Here is an 18,511-nt window from a genome sequence, read left to right as displayed (position 1 = left end):
GTCCTAGGCAGTAAAAAAAAAATTAGACTTTTTTAAAAAAAAATCTCACCTTTTTTCATTGAGACTTGGGATAAAAATATGGATGGAATTTTTTTAACAAATTAAAATATTATTTTTTATAAAATTGAATTTTCTCATTTCTTTAGATGTAAAATTATTAATTAAATTTTTATATTCATAACCTAATCCAGATAAGTATAAATTTTACTATATTAAACAAAGTATTATTATTAGATTAGATATAATAATATACCTCAAGTCAATAATAAGTTTACTATTTATTTAGCTAAAACAATAAATATATTCAAACTTATTTAAAAAAATAAAGAAAGATAAAAGTATGTCAAATTACTTTAAATGTCGATGGAGAGAGCAACCCTTACAAAAGAAATAAAATTGAGGAAATAAGAACAATAAAATAGGATAACAATAGAAAAAAAATCATACTCACGTTCTCATCATTGGCAAAGCAAAAAAAAAAATAAATAAATAAAAAATACATGTACAAAATGACAAAACTTAATATAATCATGATAACTATATATATATATATATATAAAATTTTTGTGATAACGGACTCTTTGTGATCCTCTTGATAAAATTTATAGGTTCGTCCCTAGCTACACACCCCACATATATGCATGACTAATAAGGGATAACCATGTGACATTATTGATCACTGACGGCACATTGGCACGCCCTTCTCGGTGACGTGCGAGGGCATACATATGGGGTGAGCAATGCAGGGTCATCTCAAGATTCCTTGAGGCCCTAGGCAAAAAAATTAAAAAACAATTTTTTTTAATAAAATTTTAATTTTCTTTAACATTTTTCATTTAGATTTGGGACCTAAAATAATAATTTAAAAAAAAATATTTTTAAAATTAGTTATTAAAAAAAATTAAATATTGACGGGTATTTTGATAATAATTTTATTTTTTATTAATAAAATTATTAAATTATTTAATCTTTTTAGTTAGAATGTCAAATAGACTTTATTAATTTTTATTTTAAAAAATTTATTTTTACAAATGCATTTTACTTTGTTTTTTATGATAAAAAAATCTCTAATTCATATTATTATCGAGAAAAAAAAAAAGAGCGAGGAAGAAATATTATCGGCAAAGGTCAAAGGAAGAGAAGGACGTTCTCTGCGAGTATCATCGGTGAGGAAGGAGAAACATGTAAAATCGCTGATGAAAAAAGAAAATGACACAATGCACTGATAAGAGAACTATTAGGATTTTTAAAAAATATTGAGGAGAAAAGAATTCATTAGGTTTTATAAGAATAGTATTACTAATTGCAAAATAAAATGGGAATCGGAGTAATAATAAAAAAAGAAAGAAATATGTCAATTTAAAAATGAATTATATCTAAGACAGAATAAAATCTCATATAAAATTATGATAGGTAATTAATGAGGAAATAAAGATAAGTACAAGATATAAATAGGAAGTTGAATCAATAATGAATTAATTGACAATGTGTCATTAATGAATTAGCAAGATATTTATAATTAATTAATATTAATTAATGATGCTAATTTAATTATTTCAATATCTTAAATTAATTAATCAATGGACCCCAATAAAATTGGGCCCCTAGGCATAGGCCTTAATGGCCTATGCCTTGAGCCGGGCCTGGAGCAATGTATCACCCTTGTGTGTGTAATAATATTTGTATGAGGGAGTTAAACAAACAAAACTTTACATACAGAGAGTAGAAATAAAATTTTATTTCTACTCCCTGCATGCCAAGTTTTGTTTCCTTAATTCCCTCATGCAAATATCGTTACCTAATTGCCCCTTATATTTTTTATGTACAAAAAGTCTAAAAATGAGTAAAATTTCTTTTAGCACTTTAAACTAAAATCAAGTATATTTTCTATCAAAATTGTCCTAAAAAATAGGTTAAAAAATCTAAAAATAAGTATAATTTCTGTTAAATTCAGTATTTTAAATTAGAACATGAGTATATTTTCTAGTAAATTGAGCCCGACTTTATTACTGTTAATATAATTTTTTCTAAATTCAGCATCATTTAAATAAAATTTAGTATATTTTCTATCTAATTAAATACTATTCAATGAGAATCTAGTATATTTTTCATCCAAATGAGATGAAAAAATATTATAAAACATACTAGATTTAGTTTAATGTACTAAATTTAAGTAAAATTATACTCCTTTTATGAACTTTTTAAACTAAAATTATGAGGAATAATTAGATAAATTAATATCTATTATATTTAATTAGGAAACGAAAATAAAAATTTTTACATAAGGACTACATATAAAATTTAAATTTTAATTGGGGACTGAATCTAAAATTTCTCATACATATTCACACGCACATGCATGCTCGTGCCACGTAGCAGAGTCCAGAGGAGAGGTGCATATATACTGTCTGAACCACTCCCTACTCACTGCATGAGCCACGCACGTACATCCAACGTATACGTGTACATGCATGCATGTAGCCACCTTCAATTATTGATATTTATACTGAGGCCCTGCATGATCCATGCACGTACGTCCAAACCCTCTCCTTTCTTCATTATTTCGATATCTCACTTTAGGTTTTCTTTCTTTCTTTCTTTCCATAATTGGACGACTGATCAGCAGGTGAGTGCAATGGTCACCTGTGCCTTGCAACACTCCTTTGCCCTAATTCTGCTAAATGCCATGGCTTCAGCTAACCAGATTGGACCTGTGAATCCACACAAGTATCATGGATCTAAGACCTAAGTGCATTTGTAGTAGTGTATCCATGTGGGAAAAAAAACTTTCTTTAATTTCCATGTCGACGCTCAATTGGTTCAGTTTTGAATCGACTATACACGCCTGAGGAACAGGACAGTTGAACTAGATTTTTGAACTTTACACTCCAACAATGTGTTGAAGAACTTTATACAAGAATATTTTTGGCCGGGTCATTTTCAAGTAATTTATGAAATATCGAATTAGATGAGGTTGAGGTAGGAGTTTGAGTTAGAGTCGGACCTACCTAATCACATGGCTCCAGCACCTGATCAGTCATCTCGCCATATATCGAAATCGAATCTTGCCGGTTCAATCGAGCCAAACCGGAGCCAACCAAAAGGGTAGGGGCCACCCTTCCCATGGACCCCCCCAACCCTAATTGCCTCCTCCATTCACTCCATACCATTACTTTTTTATGTACTTTCCAACACACTAATAATTCACCATTATTTTATTTATTTTAATTATTTTTTATTTTATTTTGGGGCTGGACAAAGTACAATGTACGATGGCTCTCAAAAGTTGCATTATAAACGAAGTGAAATAAAACCTTATAAATTATTATATATATATATATATATATAATTTGCCTTACTCTATTGTGATTTAATAGTCTAACTATGATTATTTGACTATTCTGTTTTGATGATCTCCTTCCTTTTAATTCTCATGCGAGAGATTTAACTTCATTGTTCCTAAACTATCACTTGATCAAAGACTAGAAAAAGTGATCAACTCAATGATTAACTGATCGAATCATATTTCGCCGCCTACCCAGCCACATTCTCCTTTAAAGAGCCCCCTACAACTTTGGACCCCCTCCAAGACTCAAGCACAATCTCAACAACACTCCTAGCTAGCTATCGCTTCCTCTTCCTCCATCCTCACCAATGAAGGTAATTAACAATCCTTTCTCTTAATTCATAAATTATTTTTTTTAAAAAAAATTATTAACAATCTCTCCCATTTTGATATGCAAAACACGTGAATGAACAGATCTTCCTCGACTGGATGCACCGTAAGTTGCAACCAACGGGCATCAAATACTCCCAAGTCCACCAAAAGAAAGGTTAGTTTCTCGATCAATCGATCGTCCTTCAACTTTGTTTGCTCTAGCGATGATGCTAACTTATCTAGATCGGTCGATGTTTAGGTCAAGAGGCCGAAGAGAGGATTGAAATGGTGGCTGAGGAGAAGGAAGCTTTGCTTCTCCATGACATGCTTGGCGGCATTCTCACCATTGGCACACTCGGCCAATACCGAGACCCCTTCCTTCCAAGCCTAACTTTTGAAGAAGAAGAAAAAGAAGAAGAAGAAAAATCACCACTAATTGTGGTAGAAGAAGAAAAAGAAGAAGATAAGGCAACTATCACACTCGAGAAACAAGAGATAATTGTAGAAATAGAAACAAAGCAACTGCAAGAGGACTTGCCTCTCCTGAAGGAGGATAAGGAAAGCCGGGAGAGAGTGAGGACCACGCTGGCCGATCTCTTCGCCGCCGATCCGGCGACGAGGGAGGATGCCAATGTCGACAAAGGCATCAAGAACACTAGTAACGATAGCAACAAGCAGTCGAACAAGATGGAGAAGAAGAAAAAGATGAAAGATACTATCAAATCTTGCACTAATGGCAAAAACAACAGTAGCAACATCAACAGAGACAGCAACAACAAGCTACATAAAGTATGCATGTCTATAAATGATTGAATTTCAGATTATTTTTTGGGGATTAATTTTGGTATTATTTTTGATTAATTTTGGGCGAATTATTTATTTATGGGTAGCTGATGACGAGAATGCTGAAGAAGAAGATTCACCCGGAGAGCATTACGTCAGCGGAGACACCAGCAGCGGCTATAAAGAATATGAATAAGGATGATGACGTCATCAAGACCGGCTTGGTCTACTGGTAAATATAAATATTTATTTAAAAAAATTAGAATGGAAGGGGGGCTGAGGGAGAGTGGGGCCCGGGGGGTTCGGTGCTCCGCATCGGATGCCGGTGTGGGCCACCACATGCTGATTGGACAGCTCGGCGCGGAAGCGCGTGGGCCACAGGGTGGTGGCCCACTTGGCTTGCTTACTTATTATGTTTTTTTATACATTTTGGCTCGCTTTTACAAAAGTTCATTTACGTTTGGGTCCACTTATTTTTGTTAATTACAGAAATTAAGTGTTTTATAGATTATTTCCCACTAAAGTTTAAATATCTTCTTTATTAATAATTTTTTTTCTTTTCATCTAAATATCATCATTTCATAAAATCATATTAGAAATAATATCATGATATCAGTAATCTCTCAATATCCTTCTTTATTTAGGCCTAATATCAAATTCTCTATCAAATTCAGATAAAATTACCCTCACTTATTTCTTGATTTGAAATGGTTTCTTAGTATTATCTCCTGTTTGTTGTTTTATCTTCATGCCTGTTTTCATTATTCTGCAGATTTGGAGGACTATGTCGGCTTTAAATGATGTATTTAGCATGGCTATTGTGTAATAAACTATCTTCATGTATGCGTTCGTTATGTTTATCTACCTTTTAATTAATTATATTTCCCTCTAAATATACATCAAAAAATGAACCTTGGCAATAAATAATTAATTTGGTGACGTGTAAATTTGGTAACTATTTTTTTTTTCTATTTCGAAATCATGAATTAAAAAAAATAGGGAAAAAATATTATGTGTGAAATTAATTTATTATGTAAAGTTTATAATTTTCACGCACAATTCACCAATTTGTATGAAATCAATCACCTTCTAGCCGGTGTCGCCGGCGCCGGTGACACCGTCTCTGCCCTGCGGTTGAGTATATCCACCACCTCCTTCATCGTCGGCCGCTTCTCCGGTCGTCCCTCTACGCACCTCAACGCGAGGGTGACGACGTTACGGAGCTCCTCCCGGTCGAACCTCCCAGAGAGCCTGGGGTCAGCGATGCGTTCCCACGCGCCTCGGGCGGCGTAGGGGGCCGCCCACTGCACGATGTCGCGCCTGACTCCGGTGGGTAGCTTCTCAATCGGCCGCCGCGCGCTGACGATCTCAAGTAGCAGCACCCCGAAGCTATAGACGTCGCAGTGGTCGGAGACCTTCCCCCACATCGCGTACTCCGGCGCCAGGTACCCCAGCGTCCCCTTCACTCTCGTCGTCAGCTGGCTCACCCCCTCCGGCATCAGCTTCGCGAACCCGAAATCCGCCACCTTCGCGTTCCACTCGCTGTCCAACAGCACGTTGCTCGCCTTGATATCCCGGTGAACTATGTGCGGACTCGCCTCGTGATGCAAATACCTAATCGATCAATCAATTAATTTCTACAGGAAGCATCAGAATCCAATCTTTTCCACATAGGAAAAATCAAAATTCAATCTTGACGCTCTTTCGCCACTTACGCGATTCCTTCCGCAGCGCCAGCGACGACCTGGTCCGCCTGAGTGGAGGATTGGGAGGAGGAGGAGGCGGGGGGGGGGGAGGGGTGGGGGCGGCGGTGGCGGTGGAGGTGGCTCTGTAGGCTGCAATTGGGCATGTAATCGTAGACGATGAGTCTTTCATCATTGGAGGCGCAAAATCCCCGTAGATTCAACAGATTCTTGTGTCGTACCCTTCCAAGTATCTCCACTTCCATGGCGAACTCCATCTCCGCCTTCTCCGACAGCGCCTTCAGCCGCTTCACCGCGATCTAAGGATGAATTAGAAGCGGAAAACAAATTTTAAATTATTATTATTATTAATATTATTATTATTTTCAATTGTAATTTTCTTTGCCTCGGTTCCTTTCTTTGTCCGGCCCCAATAGACCGTGCCAAAGCCACCTTCTCCGAGCTTGTTCTCTTCGTGAAAGTTTCTCGTCGCACGGATGAGATCTTTCACCAAGTACATTCTCCAAGGATGAGGAGGACGATCATGACTCCTGTAAAAGCATTGATGAAGTTGAAGACTTAAAAACATTATAGAATGATATAGGTATACCTTTCGTCGTCTTCTTCTTCACGGTCGGAGCTGGACATTTGGAGGCAACTACAAGCGCATGATCTGTGAAGCAGCATGGCTGAATCGCCGGAGAGTAGAGTCGGAGCAGAAGTTTATGGAGTGGAAGGCAGGAGAAAGAAGACAAGTAATTGTTTATTTCTTATGGCATAGAGGAACTCTGATATACCGAGGAAAGTCCTTGTTCTTGGCTCTCCTTGTGAAAAAATATACCATTCATTTGTTTGGATTTTTGCTGCTTGACTCAATTACTTTTTAAAAATTGTAATGATGACCCCCTAATGCCGGGATAAAATAAAATACAAGTAGTAAAATGAAAACAATTAAATTACCGGGGGCATTTTGAGAAGATCATGTGTTAACCCTTCTCTTCACGCAAGAGTAGGAGAGATGGCGTGCTTGGAATATGTCCAATTGTTTTTGTCAATTGGAGTGAGTTGGCATTGATTCCTCCACGAGAGATTAATGGTGAGTTGAATTATGAACAATGATAGTGATGGAATGAGATTTGAGAGGGAGATTAAGGGAGACGAAAACTCTACGAGTTGAGAGTAGATTTAGTCATAGACGCTCCGTCCATGGATGATCGATCGGTTTTAGATTAGCTCATGTAGGATCATGTATGAATGGCCAAGATTAGGTCAACCTGGCGTGATCGGTGCGAAACCCTTATAGTAGTTCGTATGGCATAGGCATAGGCACTTGACTATGAATGATCACAATTTCGGTCAAATTGTGCCACTGTTTGGAGATAGTAGAGCTCATGCATCTTTGATCTACTTGTGGCTCGTGGGACCAGAAGCGAACGCGAGGCAGTGAGGCCGGAGGTCTGTGCTTACTTTCGATGATTCATGCATAATAGTTAACCTATCGACACAAGATTCTAGCATCTTAAGTGTAAACAAGATGTCTTTACGACGAAAGATACAGAAGAACATTTCATTAAAAGGTCTAGAAGAACATGAGAAGTCCATCTGCTAACAAAGCTAATTTTTCCAAGAGCTTAGTTCGATACCTGGCTTGGCACGAGAAGCAATCACAAGAGGATCATCAGTACAACTTTGCACTCAGGGAACACAATATCCTCTAAAGGATTGCAACACTCAGGTAGTCTCCAATCTTTGAAACACGGAAAATTAGAGAAACAATGGATTAGCGATAGCGAAATGATCGCATATAGCATTGAATTGCCTATGGATTATAACCAACCTGAAAGCCAAGTTCAGCGAGAGTCTTTGGATCGTCCAATCGCTGACCGCTCCCGTGAGAGTATGTCATGCCCACCTTCAATGAAAAAACAAACACCGTCAAAAATTTAAAGACTGTAATCATTGATCAATGATCGACGGTAGAAGGTAGGTGGAATTGATTTTCCTACCGGCCGCACCACGAATCTGCCATTTTTGTCAGGATACACGAAAGCAAACGAGAGCTTGGCGTCTCTTTTCCTTGCTTCTTGTGAAACCTCTTTGACCTAAGAAATTAACGTAAGCAAATTGATCAAACTGTTAAGTATCTGAATTGGAATCAATAACCAAACAAATGACTGAAAATATCAGACGAGTTCATTACAAGGTCAGTGAGTTCTCGGAGATTTGCATCCTTCCATGTATAAATCTGAACCTCATCTTTTGGCTCCTTTCCTCTCACAGCAAATTCTTCAGCCGGATGGTGACCACCACTCTGCCAGAACCATTAGTGTAATCCAAAGCATTCAACGGAAAGATCTCGATACAAAAATTTTCAATATGTAAATGCCAAATGTAAGAACAAAGATAAAATCACGCTTTTAAAAAACTGCTCATCACCACCAAATATCCTTTACCTATTAGATGTTTCAACTAAAAAGGATAATTCACGTACCTTGGTGAACACTCGAAGCAAGAGAGGGCATGTCTGCAATAAAGAGAAGGCCGGAAAATTTCTCAGTTGAGCACTTAAACAAGAACAAACTTGGATATGAATCTATATTCTTCAAAGTAGATATATTAGTATTTTGGAATCTAATAACAAAGTCAGCTTCAACAATCAATTACAATCAAAATCCTTTTTCTTTTTGTTTCAACAATTTTTCTGATAAATGAAAGATTATATAGTTTATACATTGCAAAGAAATCCTTAGAAAAGGTAGAGAATCTGAGGCATTTCCCTAAGCTCTCAATATTGAAGAAATTTTGAACAAATAGAAGAGACTGTAGGTTTATACATTGCAAAGAAATCCTTAGAAAAGGTAGAGAATCTGAGGCATTTCCCTAAGCTCTCAATATCGAAGATATTCTGAACTAATAGAAGCGACTGTACATTTATACATTGCAAAGAAATCCTTATAAAAGGTAGAGACTAGAGAATCTGAGGCATATCCCTAAGCTCTCAATATTGAAGAAATCTAAACAAATAGAAGAGACAGTACATTTATACATTGCAAAGAAAACCTTAGAAAAGGTATAGAATCTGAGGCATTTCCCTAAGCTCTCAACATCAAAGATATTCTGAACTAATAGAAGCAACTGTACGTTTATACATTGCAAAGAAATCCTTATAAAAGGTAGAGACTAGAGAATCTGAGGCATTTCCCTAAGCTCTCAATATTGAAGAAATTCTGAACAAATAGAAGAGACTGCACCTTCTCACGGTCTACAGGCTCCCGAAAGCGAGCTAATGAGGGAGGACCTCTGGGTTGAGTAGGAAGCGCAGGTCTGCCTTGCCTATTCTGGGCTTCAACCAATCCAGACATATTTCAATATCTACTACAGAATCAGAAGAAAAGGTTAGTGCATAGAGATGCTTGAAGGTGCAAATCATCAGAGGAAAGCTGATGCAAAAATCAGAGAGGCAATAACATAAATAAGACGGAAATTGTTGCTCAGTTTTACTATAAATTTATCAGATATAGCAGTATCCACATTAAATATCTCTCAACCCGCAGTTGACTGGTTCAATCCGTATGTCTAGGGCAAGCGAAGAGAGGGGAAAAGAGAAGAAAAATGAAGGTCGCGTGATTCGATGAGTTAGCGATGGGTAAGGAGGTGAGAGAGGAGGGGATAGAGGGAAAGAGGAAAAGAGCGAGAAAGGTACCTCTGCTTATACGGATGTGCAGTCGAAGATGGACGGAGATCGATCGCCGGCGGAAGGATCGCAGCGGCGAAGTATCACTGCCGGGGCCGAGGGAGAAGGCGTTATTAGGGCACGCGTGAGGACACGAGGCGTCTCGATTCGAGCGTACTGAATCGTTAGCGAGTTGGGCCGGTCCATTAACTCAAACAAAGCAGTATTTTAAGATTTCAATAAGATTTTTTTTTTTTTTTGATTAGTTGAAAATTAAAAATTTTAGATATTATATATTATATATATTTAGAATTTAAAATTTTAAAATTTAATGGTTGAGTTATAATAGATTGAACTAATAAGATTTTTTTTTTAGAATTCAGGTTTTCCTTTTGGGTTATATAATGTTGTAGATAAAAAAATTTTAAAAGCTCCCGAAGTATAGTGCTCTTGAAGGAGATGTTGATTTAAAAAACAAAAAACAAAAAAAGTTAATGAATCCAGGCACCTGGATAGTGGTCCAAGCGTCATGCCCACTGTTGCGCACGAACGTATAGTGTACAGTCCGTAGCAAAGTTTATAAATATATATTAGTTTTGCTTTGCTGCGGAACAAAACTTGCGGATTGTCGCGGACCTCCCTGGTGGTAAATTCGCGTCACGCTTATTTTTTCTTAAACCAAAATCTTCTCACAACGCCCAAATGACTTCTCCCTCCTCGTCGAAACCCTAGCTAGCGATTCTCCTCGCAACAGCGGCCCTCGCTCGCAATTCTCCTCGCTACGCCCTCGCTCGCGATTCTTCGACGGTGCCAATGAGAGCTTGTCGCAATGAGGGAGGCGCGAAAAAGGAGGGCTTGCCACGAGGATGGCTGCGAGATTCTGTGGCAAGGTGAGGCGATTCTGTGGACCGCTGTGAACCCTAGCTTCGACAGTGCCTGTGAGAGCTTGTCACGGCGAGGGAGGGCACGTCGGGGCGAATCGCAAGTGAGGGCAGCTATGAGAGCGAGGCGAGGGAGGGCGCGATGAGGAGAATCACGAGCTAGGGCTTCAACAAGGAGGGAGGAGTGATTCGAGCATTTCGTAGTGAGAAAATTTTGGTTTAAGAAAAAAAAAGTGTGACGCCTCCCTTACTTGTCTCGCTAAATAGAGGGTTTCTCGTGTGTGCCTCTCTCATCATGACGAAGCTAGCTTGACCCTCGCCGTGGTAAAAACTCATTTTTAGAAATTGATTTATGATGCATTCTTGTTTGAGTATCCTTTATGTTATGATTACTCGAATAAGTACGCAAATCATAGGGCACAACTTTGCACTTTGCATGAGGTCGAGGAAACCTATGAAAAGGATGTCCTAGCAATGCCATATTCTATTGATATATGGGTCAAATACTGTAGCTTTGGTGTCTTAACATATGAGGATCCTAAGGATATTCAGAGGTACAAGTTTTTATTGATATAACATTCTGTTGTTGCTGATTCATGCCAAATTAGATCAAATTTAAGAAATTTCTAATCAAACATTAGTTTTTTAGATTGGATTTCTGTTGTTATTGATTCATGCATACTTACTCTTACTTTGCTTCTGTGTTTTGAATCCGTTGCAAATTTCAAAATATGGTTTGAATTTCTTATTTTGCTCCTGTGTTATACTGTTAGCTACGATGGTTTAATTTTTGTATGAATGTATCTCAGAAAAGTTGTTTGAACATGTTCATTAGTGGGAAGTCCACATTATTTTGTATCAATTAAGTTACTTGTAGCTTTGAGTTTATAAGAAATAAGTTATAATTTTTATTTATTTATTTATCTAATCATCAATTATGTATATTGTTAATTATGTTTTTCATATCATTATTGTGATACTAAGTCCTAGACTTTATTTCTTTCAAATTATGTCAGTTTTTCTATATGATTATAATTTAGTCTGGGTCAAGTAAGGATTCTTCTATTATTTTGGATTCAATCTAAAAAATTAAGGCTATTTGACTTAGGTTTCTGAATGATAATCTAGTTTAAACTCTCAGATCTGAATCACCTATTATTTGGTCAATTGGATGGTCTGGGCCAACTCTCATTATTCTAGACTTAATTTGTATTTATTGATTTTCTTCTAGGTGAGTTAGTTCATTTTCTTGTTCTTTTATTTAATTTAGGGTTTCACTCTCTCCCCTTTGATCATGTTGGTGCAATATTCCCTAGGTTAAGGTTGACCTGGTTGACTAAGCTTGAGAAGACTCAAGCTTGAGTCTTGATGTTTAGGTTTCGATGTTTGACAATACATGGAGACTGATAATACATGAAGATTGCAGGTGCAATCGTTCATTTGGGGAGATTGTTGGTACAATTATCCTCTGGTCAAGATTGACCAGCTAGATGTTGAAGAAGAGTTAAGTAGGTCAAGACTGACTGGATATTTGACTGAGAAGTCCTGGTGAGTGAAGCCAAGCAGTTGGAAAATCATGGTTAGTGAAGCCAGGTGAAAGACTTAGTGAGTGAAGCTAGGCAGAGGAGAAGTCCTGGTGATTGAAGCTAGGCAGTTGGAAAATCCTGGTAAGTAAAGTCAGGTAAAAAGACCTAGTGAGTGAAACTAGGCAGTATGAAAACCCTAGTGAGTGAAGCTAGGTTAAAGTCCTGGTGAGTGAAACTAGGCAAATGGGAAGTCCTAGCGAGTGAAGCTAGGCAGAAGGGAAGTCCTAGTAGTGAAGCTAGGCAGAAGGGAAGTCTTGGTGAGTGAAGTCAGGCACGTGGAAATCCAGATGGGTCAAGGTTGACCGGACACCTGGTATTGAGAAGTCCAGGTAGGTCAAAGGGTTGACCGGATACTTGGCACGAGGAGAAAAGTCCAAGTGGGTCAAAGAGATTGCCCGGACACTTGGTGAGGAAGTCCTAGCAGATCGAGGGTGGCCGAATGCTAGGCACGATGTCCCAATAGGTCATGGTTGACCAGATGTTGAGTTTTAGGGGCTTAAGACTTGATTAGGGCAAATCAAGTTGGCTCAATCGGTCAACCGATCGATTGACTCATGCCCAATCGATCGGTTGATCGATTGGGTGAGGTGCCGCGACAAAAACATCTCCCAATCGATCGGTGGATCGATTGGGGAGAATCGGCGCGAGCACAGAAAGCCTCCCAATCGATCACCCGATCGATTGGGAGTCTCCAATCGATCGATTGGGAGGTTGGAAATCACAAGAGAGCCTTGAATTGATCGAGCAATCGATTCCAGCTCTTTCCCGAGAGCACAAAGGCATTCTGGATCGATCAATCGATCGATCCAAAGCCTCCCCAATTGATTGGGAGCAATCCAATCGATTGGGATACGACTGTTGGCGCTGGATAAAGCTATTGCGAGCGTTTTCTTCAACAGTTCTTCGCCCGATTCTTCTCTGACACACAGCGATTTCTCCACAGAGCTCACCGCCAGTTCTTGAAGATTCTTGGAGCAAGGTGTTCTTACACTTCCAAGGTCAAAAGACGTTCCAAACAAGAAGGGGAAACTAGCTAGGGTTTACTGTGTAAAATCTTGTAAGGTTTACTTGTATTTTGCTTCTTCTTTTCTTCTTATTGTTGTGTGAGTTTGTACGAGGTTTCTCTACCTCCTGCTGTGACCGAGAAGGAGTGTTTTATTAGTGGAGAGTGTGTGTCGTGTGTGGATCCTTGGATTAATCACCTCTTCTTGAGGTGAATACCAAGTAAATCCTTGTGTTAGCGTTGTAATTGTGTTTCTTGTATTTTCCGCTGCATATCATCACCAAGAAACAAGCGACAACAAGACGATGAGCGCACGACGAGCTATTCACCCCCTCTAGCACATTTCGACCCTAATAATCGGTATCAAAGAGAGGCCGCTCTTCAATGGAATCATCACCGGAAGGGCCAACAAGGCTAGAGGGTGAAAAAGTTGAAGCAAATTCAAAAGTTAAAGAATTGATCAAAAGCTCAACTTCAAGATGGAATTCCAAGATGGACTCGGATTCGACACAAGGGTGTCTCCACCATTCACTATGACGAGCTTCGATTCTTGGAAATCAAGAATCAAAAATTTCTTGATGATGGAGATAGAGCAATGGTTTGCTCTAATGGAAGGTTTTGAGGCTCCAACAAATTCAAAAGGAAGAATTCTCAAGAGGAGCAAGTGGAGCCAAGAATAAATCCAAAGATGTGAGGCCAATGATAAAGTGACCAAGATATTGGTCAATCTATTGTCGAACAACATCTTGGAGCAAATTGGAGAATTTAAAGATGCCAAAGAGCTATGGAGCAAATTGACCAAACTTCATGAAGAACCCTTCACTATACCAAATAAAGATGAATTCAAAGAGGGCAACTCAATGGATCAAGGTCAAGAGCAAAAGGACTCCGAAATTGAGAGATGCTTAACTTCCGAAGAGGAAGTCCAAGAAGCCTCATCTTCAAAGGAATGCAATGAAAAGAGCAAGGAATGAGCATATTCCTTGTTCCATGTATAAGATGAAGATGAAGAAGTCTCCGCCTCTAGGATTGAGGGGGAGCAACCTTCATTGACACCGGATCAAGAAGAAGGAGAAGCTTCTACATCCGGGTCAAGTGGAGAAGAAGATAATGCATCCACCAAAAGTCAAGAGACATCAAATGGAGGATCGAGTGTTATCCCTACACATGAAGGTATAATTATGTCAATTAAAAATAAAAATCATATTATTTGCTTTGAATGTAGGGAACATGGACATTATAAGAGCAAGTGCCCAAAATTGACTAAGAAGAAGGGTCAAGTGGCACCTAAGGGCAAGGAGAAGCCCAAAGAGACCGTTCCCACAATAAAGAAGAACAAGGACCACATTGTGTGTTTCTTGTGTCAACAAAAAGGATATTACCGAAGTCAATGTCCTAAGGGGAAGAAAGCGATCAAGGCTAAGAGAGGAAGCACAAGTCAAGGGGGAGCTTCCAAGGTAAAACCCAAGGTATCATTTATTGAGCTTACCCCTTTAAATAATGGTAAAAAACATGCTAGCTCTAATTTATTTCATTTTAATGCTATTTACCATAAAAATAGAAAGCATAATAGCATTGAGGAAAAACATGTAGCTCTTCATGCTAAAACTACTACACCTAGGATTAGGAAGGTAGATAAAAATCTAGGCAAGAAAACTAAGGATTTTAGTTATAAGCCTAAAAATAAAAATGCTCAAGGATTTAATGAAAGACCAAAATCTAAGGTTGATGTATTATGGAGAGAAAATCAAGTCTTGTGGTCAAAACTTGTTAAATTGGAGAGGACCCTTAGAAGAATTACAAATGAAAAACAAGGGTCCAAGAATCATAAACTAGGTCTAGGAAAACAACAAGTGTCGTCCAATGGTCATAGGGGTTTGGGATACAAACCTAAAATCAAGAAGGACGTGCCTTCTTATCATAGGGTTCTATATAGATATGGAACCAACTCTAGGTCTAGTGGTCAAGTCAAAAATACTAGGAAAGTTATCCCTAAAAGTATTTTTGCGACAAATATGACTAAGACTTCAAAGAAGTCTAAGAAAGTCACTAAGAAGGTCACAAGAGAAGCAATCCCTAGAGTTGACCTAGAAAATATGGCCAAGGCTTCTCAGAAGCCTAACAAGGTCATTAGGAAGGTATCTAGGGAAGTTGTCCCTAGTGAGTACCTAGAGCATCCAAAGAACACCAATAGGTTTTGGGTTCCTAAGAGCATTTTCTCTACCCTTTAGATGAGTTAAAGAGTATCAACTCTAATTGGAAGGATAGTTAATCCAACCTTGATGAAGTTGACATTCGAAGAGCATTTTCAAGGTTTTTATTAACCTTTGAAAATGAAATAGATTATTAATTTACTCTTTAAAAGAGTAAAATGTGCCATAATTTTAAAATTTTGATTTTATTTTAAATTGGCACAAATTGGGAAAATATAAGAAATACCAAGTTGGATTTTTGGTATTTTCTTAGGGATTTAAAGACAAATCTAAGCCTTAATTTGAAGTTATTACTCTTTGAAAACATTGAAGTTTTTGCAAGTTTTCAAGTTTGTGTCAATCTTTGAAAATAGGAAATATTTTCATAGAAAACTATTTTTCCTTGATAGTGTATACCCTAAGTAATGTCTACATGAATTTTCACGATTTTTAGAATTTTGTAAAATTTTTGGGGAGTTTCTGAAATTCACTGAAATGAAATTTCAATGCTTCAATCGATCACCTGATCGATTGAAGTGCCTCAATCGATCGGGCGATCGATTGAGAGGGGTTTTCTCGCGAGCAGAAACGCGCTGGATCGATCCACTAATCGATCGACACAGTATGAATCGATCCATTGATCGATTGGCACGGTGGTTTTGGTTGGGAAAGCCTGTTTTCAGTATTTTAAATCCTTTTTCGTCCGTGTAACTAGGGATGGCAATGGGGCGGGGCGGGGGCGGGTTTGCCATTCCCATCCCCGCCCCGTTTTCATTTTTTCGGGTTCGGGGATTCCCCGAACCCGAACCCACGGGTTCGGGGATTCCCCATCCCCGCCCCATTCCCAAATTTAGTATTTGAACCGAATTAGAGAACAACTTTGGTCACGACAAGTTATGAAACATGGGCTGAGCTTTCAGGTTCCTCGTGCATCAGCGAAATTGAATGAGAAGAGTACAAAATGATCTGAGTTGTTAGACCAAGTTTTTCCACTTAATTATTTGTTCCTTTTAAAGTAATTATACAATATGATTTATGAAAGTATTCCTAAACTGAAGAACATATATCATCATCATTCATCACCAACAATTAATATTAATATCAATATTAATAATATTATTAATAATAATATTTTCAAAATTTTTAATATTAATATTAACACTATTATTAATACTTTTTAAAAAAATCATATTATTATTTATTAATATTAATAATAATATATTCGGGGCGGGTTCGGGGATGGGGATAGTATTCCCATACCCGCCCCAAACCCGCCCCATCCCCGAAAAATCGGGGATCCCCATCCCCATTTCGGGTTTTCCCCGCGGGGCCCCAAACCCGCGGGGAAAATTGCCATCCCGGCGTGTAACCATTTCTAACCTCTCAATAGATATTTGTATACATTTAGGGGGAGTTTTCATGATGAAAACAAGATTCGATTGGTTAAGGAAGACTAAGTAGAAGTTTAGGTTGAGGTTTGGTTTCATTATTGAATTTTTGAACCTCAAAACTTCTAAATTTTGGGTTTCCTAAAGAATTAGGGATTCCATGTCATTATTAGTACAATGACAGAAGTTTGAAGCATGTCTAGAGCCGTCAATTTGGGTTGGGCCCGTCGGGTTGGTCCACCCCGCCAAACAATTTAAGCGGGTTGGGTTGGAATTTTATCAACCCAAATCCGTCATGGGCCGACCCGCCTAGGCCCGCGACCCGCGCGGGTCGGCCCGCTCGGGCTTGGGTTGGCCCGCAGGTTGAACAATATATGTAAGCGAAGTTTTAGGTCAATTTATTATCTTTTTTTGTTATAATTTTGAAATAAAAATAGTACTTTTCATCCAACATAAGTATTCGTTTGTATTCATTTATATTTAAAATATATGTTTATGTATACATTTAATTGTAGAAAATTTTTTCGAAGTAAAATGTTGAAGATATGAAAATATTTTTTTATTTTTTAAAAAAATTTTGATGGGCCCGCGAGTTAGCCCGCCAAACCCGCAACCCGCCTTAGAATGGGTTGGGTTGGAAATTTCCCAACCCGCCAAGTTGACGGGTTGGTCCGCCCTGCCCCGCCAAATGATTAGTCCGCCACGGGCCGACCCGCCCCGCCACGGGTTGGCCCGTCTGACAGCTCTAAGCATGTCTTTAGGGGGAGTTACTCTTTACGGACATGGAATTTATTTTTCGACACCGTTGAAAGTGGTTAAACCTTCGTTTAGAAAAATAATGCTCAAGGTTGAGCATTGAAAAATAATGGAGAGTGGATATCTTCATTGTGGGGTTATGGATGCTTTAGGATGAGCATCATAACGTGGAATAATCTTCAGGGTCAGTGGCGAATCCAGACAAACATTTAGAGGGGTGCTCAAAGAAGAGATTAAAAATATTTTTTACTATCAAATAAATATATCAAAAGATAAAAGTACTGAATTAATAATGTTAATGATACAGATATAAAAACATGTGCATACTAATAAAGTAATTATTTTTTGATACTTGAACTAATACCAGATCCGGACATACAAACAAGAGGAGGCAACTGTATCCTACGAGTGTTCATCTGTTGAAAATATTGTAAAATTTGTTCATTTTCAATTGTGGTAAAAATATCCTTCTCGATGTATACTACCAATCTGTCATTCATCCACTCATCCCCCATCCTATTATGCAAATCAGTTTTGATAATTTTCATAGCAGAAAAAACCCTTTCAACAGAAGCAGTTGCAACTGGTAAAACTAATGCTAACTCGATCAAACGATAAACTAATGAAAAAACTGTATTCTTGCTTGTTTCAACCATCTTTTTAGCAAGACTTCCCAAATCTTCAATCATAGAAAATTCACCTCGCACATTTTGAATGTAAGTCTCAAGTTGGTCCTCAAGTATTACACGATCGGTCAATGAAAAGTCCTCCGGATAAAGTTCAGCAAGGTGGAGTAACTTACCAATATTAAATTGAGAAAAAGAGTCCTTTGGATCTAAGTAAGCAATGCAAGTAAGTACCTCCGTACTTGATTCTGAAAACCGATTATTCATCTCTTGAACCATCGTA

General features: G+C 38.1%; 3 protein-coding genes across 4 annotated transcripts; 1 reads left to right on the top strand and 2 right to left on the bottom strand.

Annotated features, from left to right (window-relative positions):
• The first annotated feature begins 3,557 nt into the window (after positions 1–3,557).
• Positions 3,558–5,330, top strand: LOC122030108 (protein TILLER ANGLE CONTROL 1-like). The gene is made up of 5 exons (XM_042589265.1): positions 3,558–3,660; positions 3,761–3,833; positions 3,918–4,447; positions 4,549–4,673; positions 5,214–5,330. Coding segments are annotated over exons 1-5 (735 nt in total). The 5' UTR covers positions 3,558–3,654; the 3' UTR covers positions 5,215–5,330.
• Positions 5,331–5,448: 118 nt separating this feature from the next.
• LOC122030119 (PTI1-like tyrosine-protein kinase At3g15890) lies at positions 5,449–7,491 on the bottom strand. Its single transcript, XM_042589273.1, has 4 exons — positions 6,734–7,491; positions 6,530–6,674; positions 6,157–6,443; positions 5,449–6,055 (listed from the first exon to the last, which is right to left on the bottom strand). Exons 1-4 carry the CDS (start codon positions 6,808–6,810, stop codon positions 5,524–5,526), a joined length of 1,041 nt encoding a protein of 346 aa, XP_042445207.1. The 5' UTR covers positions 6,811–7,491; the 3' UTR covers positions 5,449–5,523.
• Positions 7,492–7,642: 151 nt separating this feature from the next.
• LOC122030120 (histone deacetylase complex subunit SAP18-like) lies at positions 7,643–9,990 on the bottom strand. 2 transcript variants are annotated; one of them, XM_042589275.1, is made up of 7 exons: positions 9,827–9,990; positions 9,375–9,498; positions 8,615–8,647; positions 8,324–8,434; positions 8,130–8,225; positions 7,961–8,035; positions 7,643–7,870 (listed from the first exon to the last, which is right to left on the bottom strand). In XM_042589275.1, the coding sequence occupies exons 2-7, from the start codon at positions 9,483–9,485 to the stop codon at positions 7,838–7,840; spliced, it is 459 nt and encodes a 152-aa protein (XP_042445209.1). In that variant the 5' UTR covers positions 9,486–9,498; positions 9,827–9,990; the 3' UTR covers positions 7,643–7,837. The 2 variants fall into 2 exon arrangements, with proteins under 2 accessions (XP_042445209.1, XP_042445208.1); XM_042589274.1 differs by having other exon boundaries at positions 9,375–9,495.
• Between the last annotated feature and the right edge of the window lie 8,521 nt (positions 9,991–18,511).

Source organism: Zingiber officinale, chromosome 10B (genome assembly GCF_018446385.1).
Source record: "Zingiber officinale cultivar Zhangliang chromosome 10B, Zo_v1.1, whole genome shotgun sequence".
In the NCBI taxonomy this organism is placed as follows: Eukaryota; Viridiplantae; Streptophyta; class Magnoliopsida; order Zingiberales; family Zingiberaceae; genus Zingiber; species Zingiber officinale.
This window is presented reverse-complemented; position numbering and strand designations above follow the sequence as displayed.

Bases quoted from the DNA above. Each gene is read 5' to 3' on its own strand.
- LOC122030108 (XM_042589265.1), top strand. The intron at 3,834-3,917 runs GTTAGTTTCTCG...GTCGATGTTTAG, and splicing joins CCAAGTCCACCAAAAGAAAG to GTCAAGAGGCCGAAGAGAGG. The intron at 4,448-4,548 runs GTATGCATGTCT...ATTTATGGGTAG, and splicing joins GCAACAACAAGCTACATAAA to CTGATGACGAGAATGCTGAA.
- LOC122030119 (XM_042589273.1), bottom strand. From the start codon at position 6,810: ATGCTGCTTCACAGATCATGCGCTTGTAGTTGCCTCCAAATGTCCAGC. The intron at 6,444-6,529 runs GCAAAGAAAATT...ATTCATCCTTAG, and splicing joins GGACAAAGAAAGGAACCGAG to ATCGCGGTGAAGCGGCTGAA. The intron at 6,056-6,156 runs GTAAGTGGCGAA...TTGATCGATTAG, and splicing joins GGCGCTGCGGAAGGAATCGC to GTATTTGCATCACGAGGCGA.
- LOC122030120 (XM_042589275.1), bottom strand. From the start codon at position 9,485: ATGTCTGGATTGGTTGAAGCCCAGAATAGGCAAGGCAGACCTGCGCTT. The intron at 8,435-8,614 runs GTACGTGAATTA...TGGTTCTGGCAG, and splicing joins TGCTTCGAGTGTTCACCAAG to AGTGGTGGTCACCATCCGGC. The intron at 8,226-8,323 runs GTAATGAACTCG...TTAATTTCTTAG, and splicing joins TCCGAGAACTCACTGACCTT to GTCAAAGAGGTTTCACAAGA.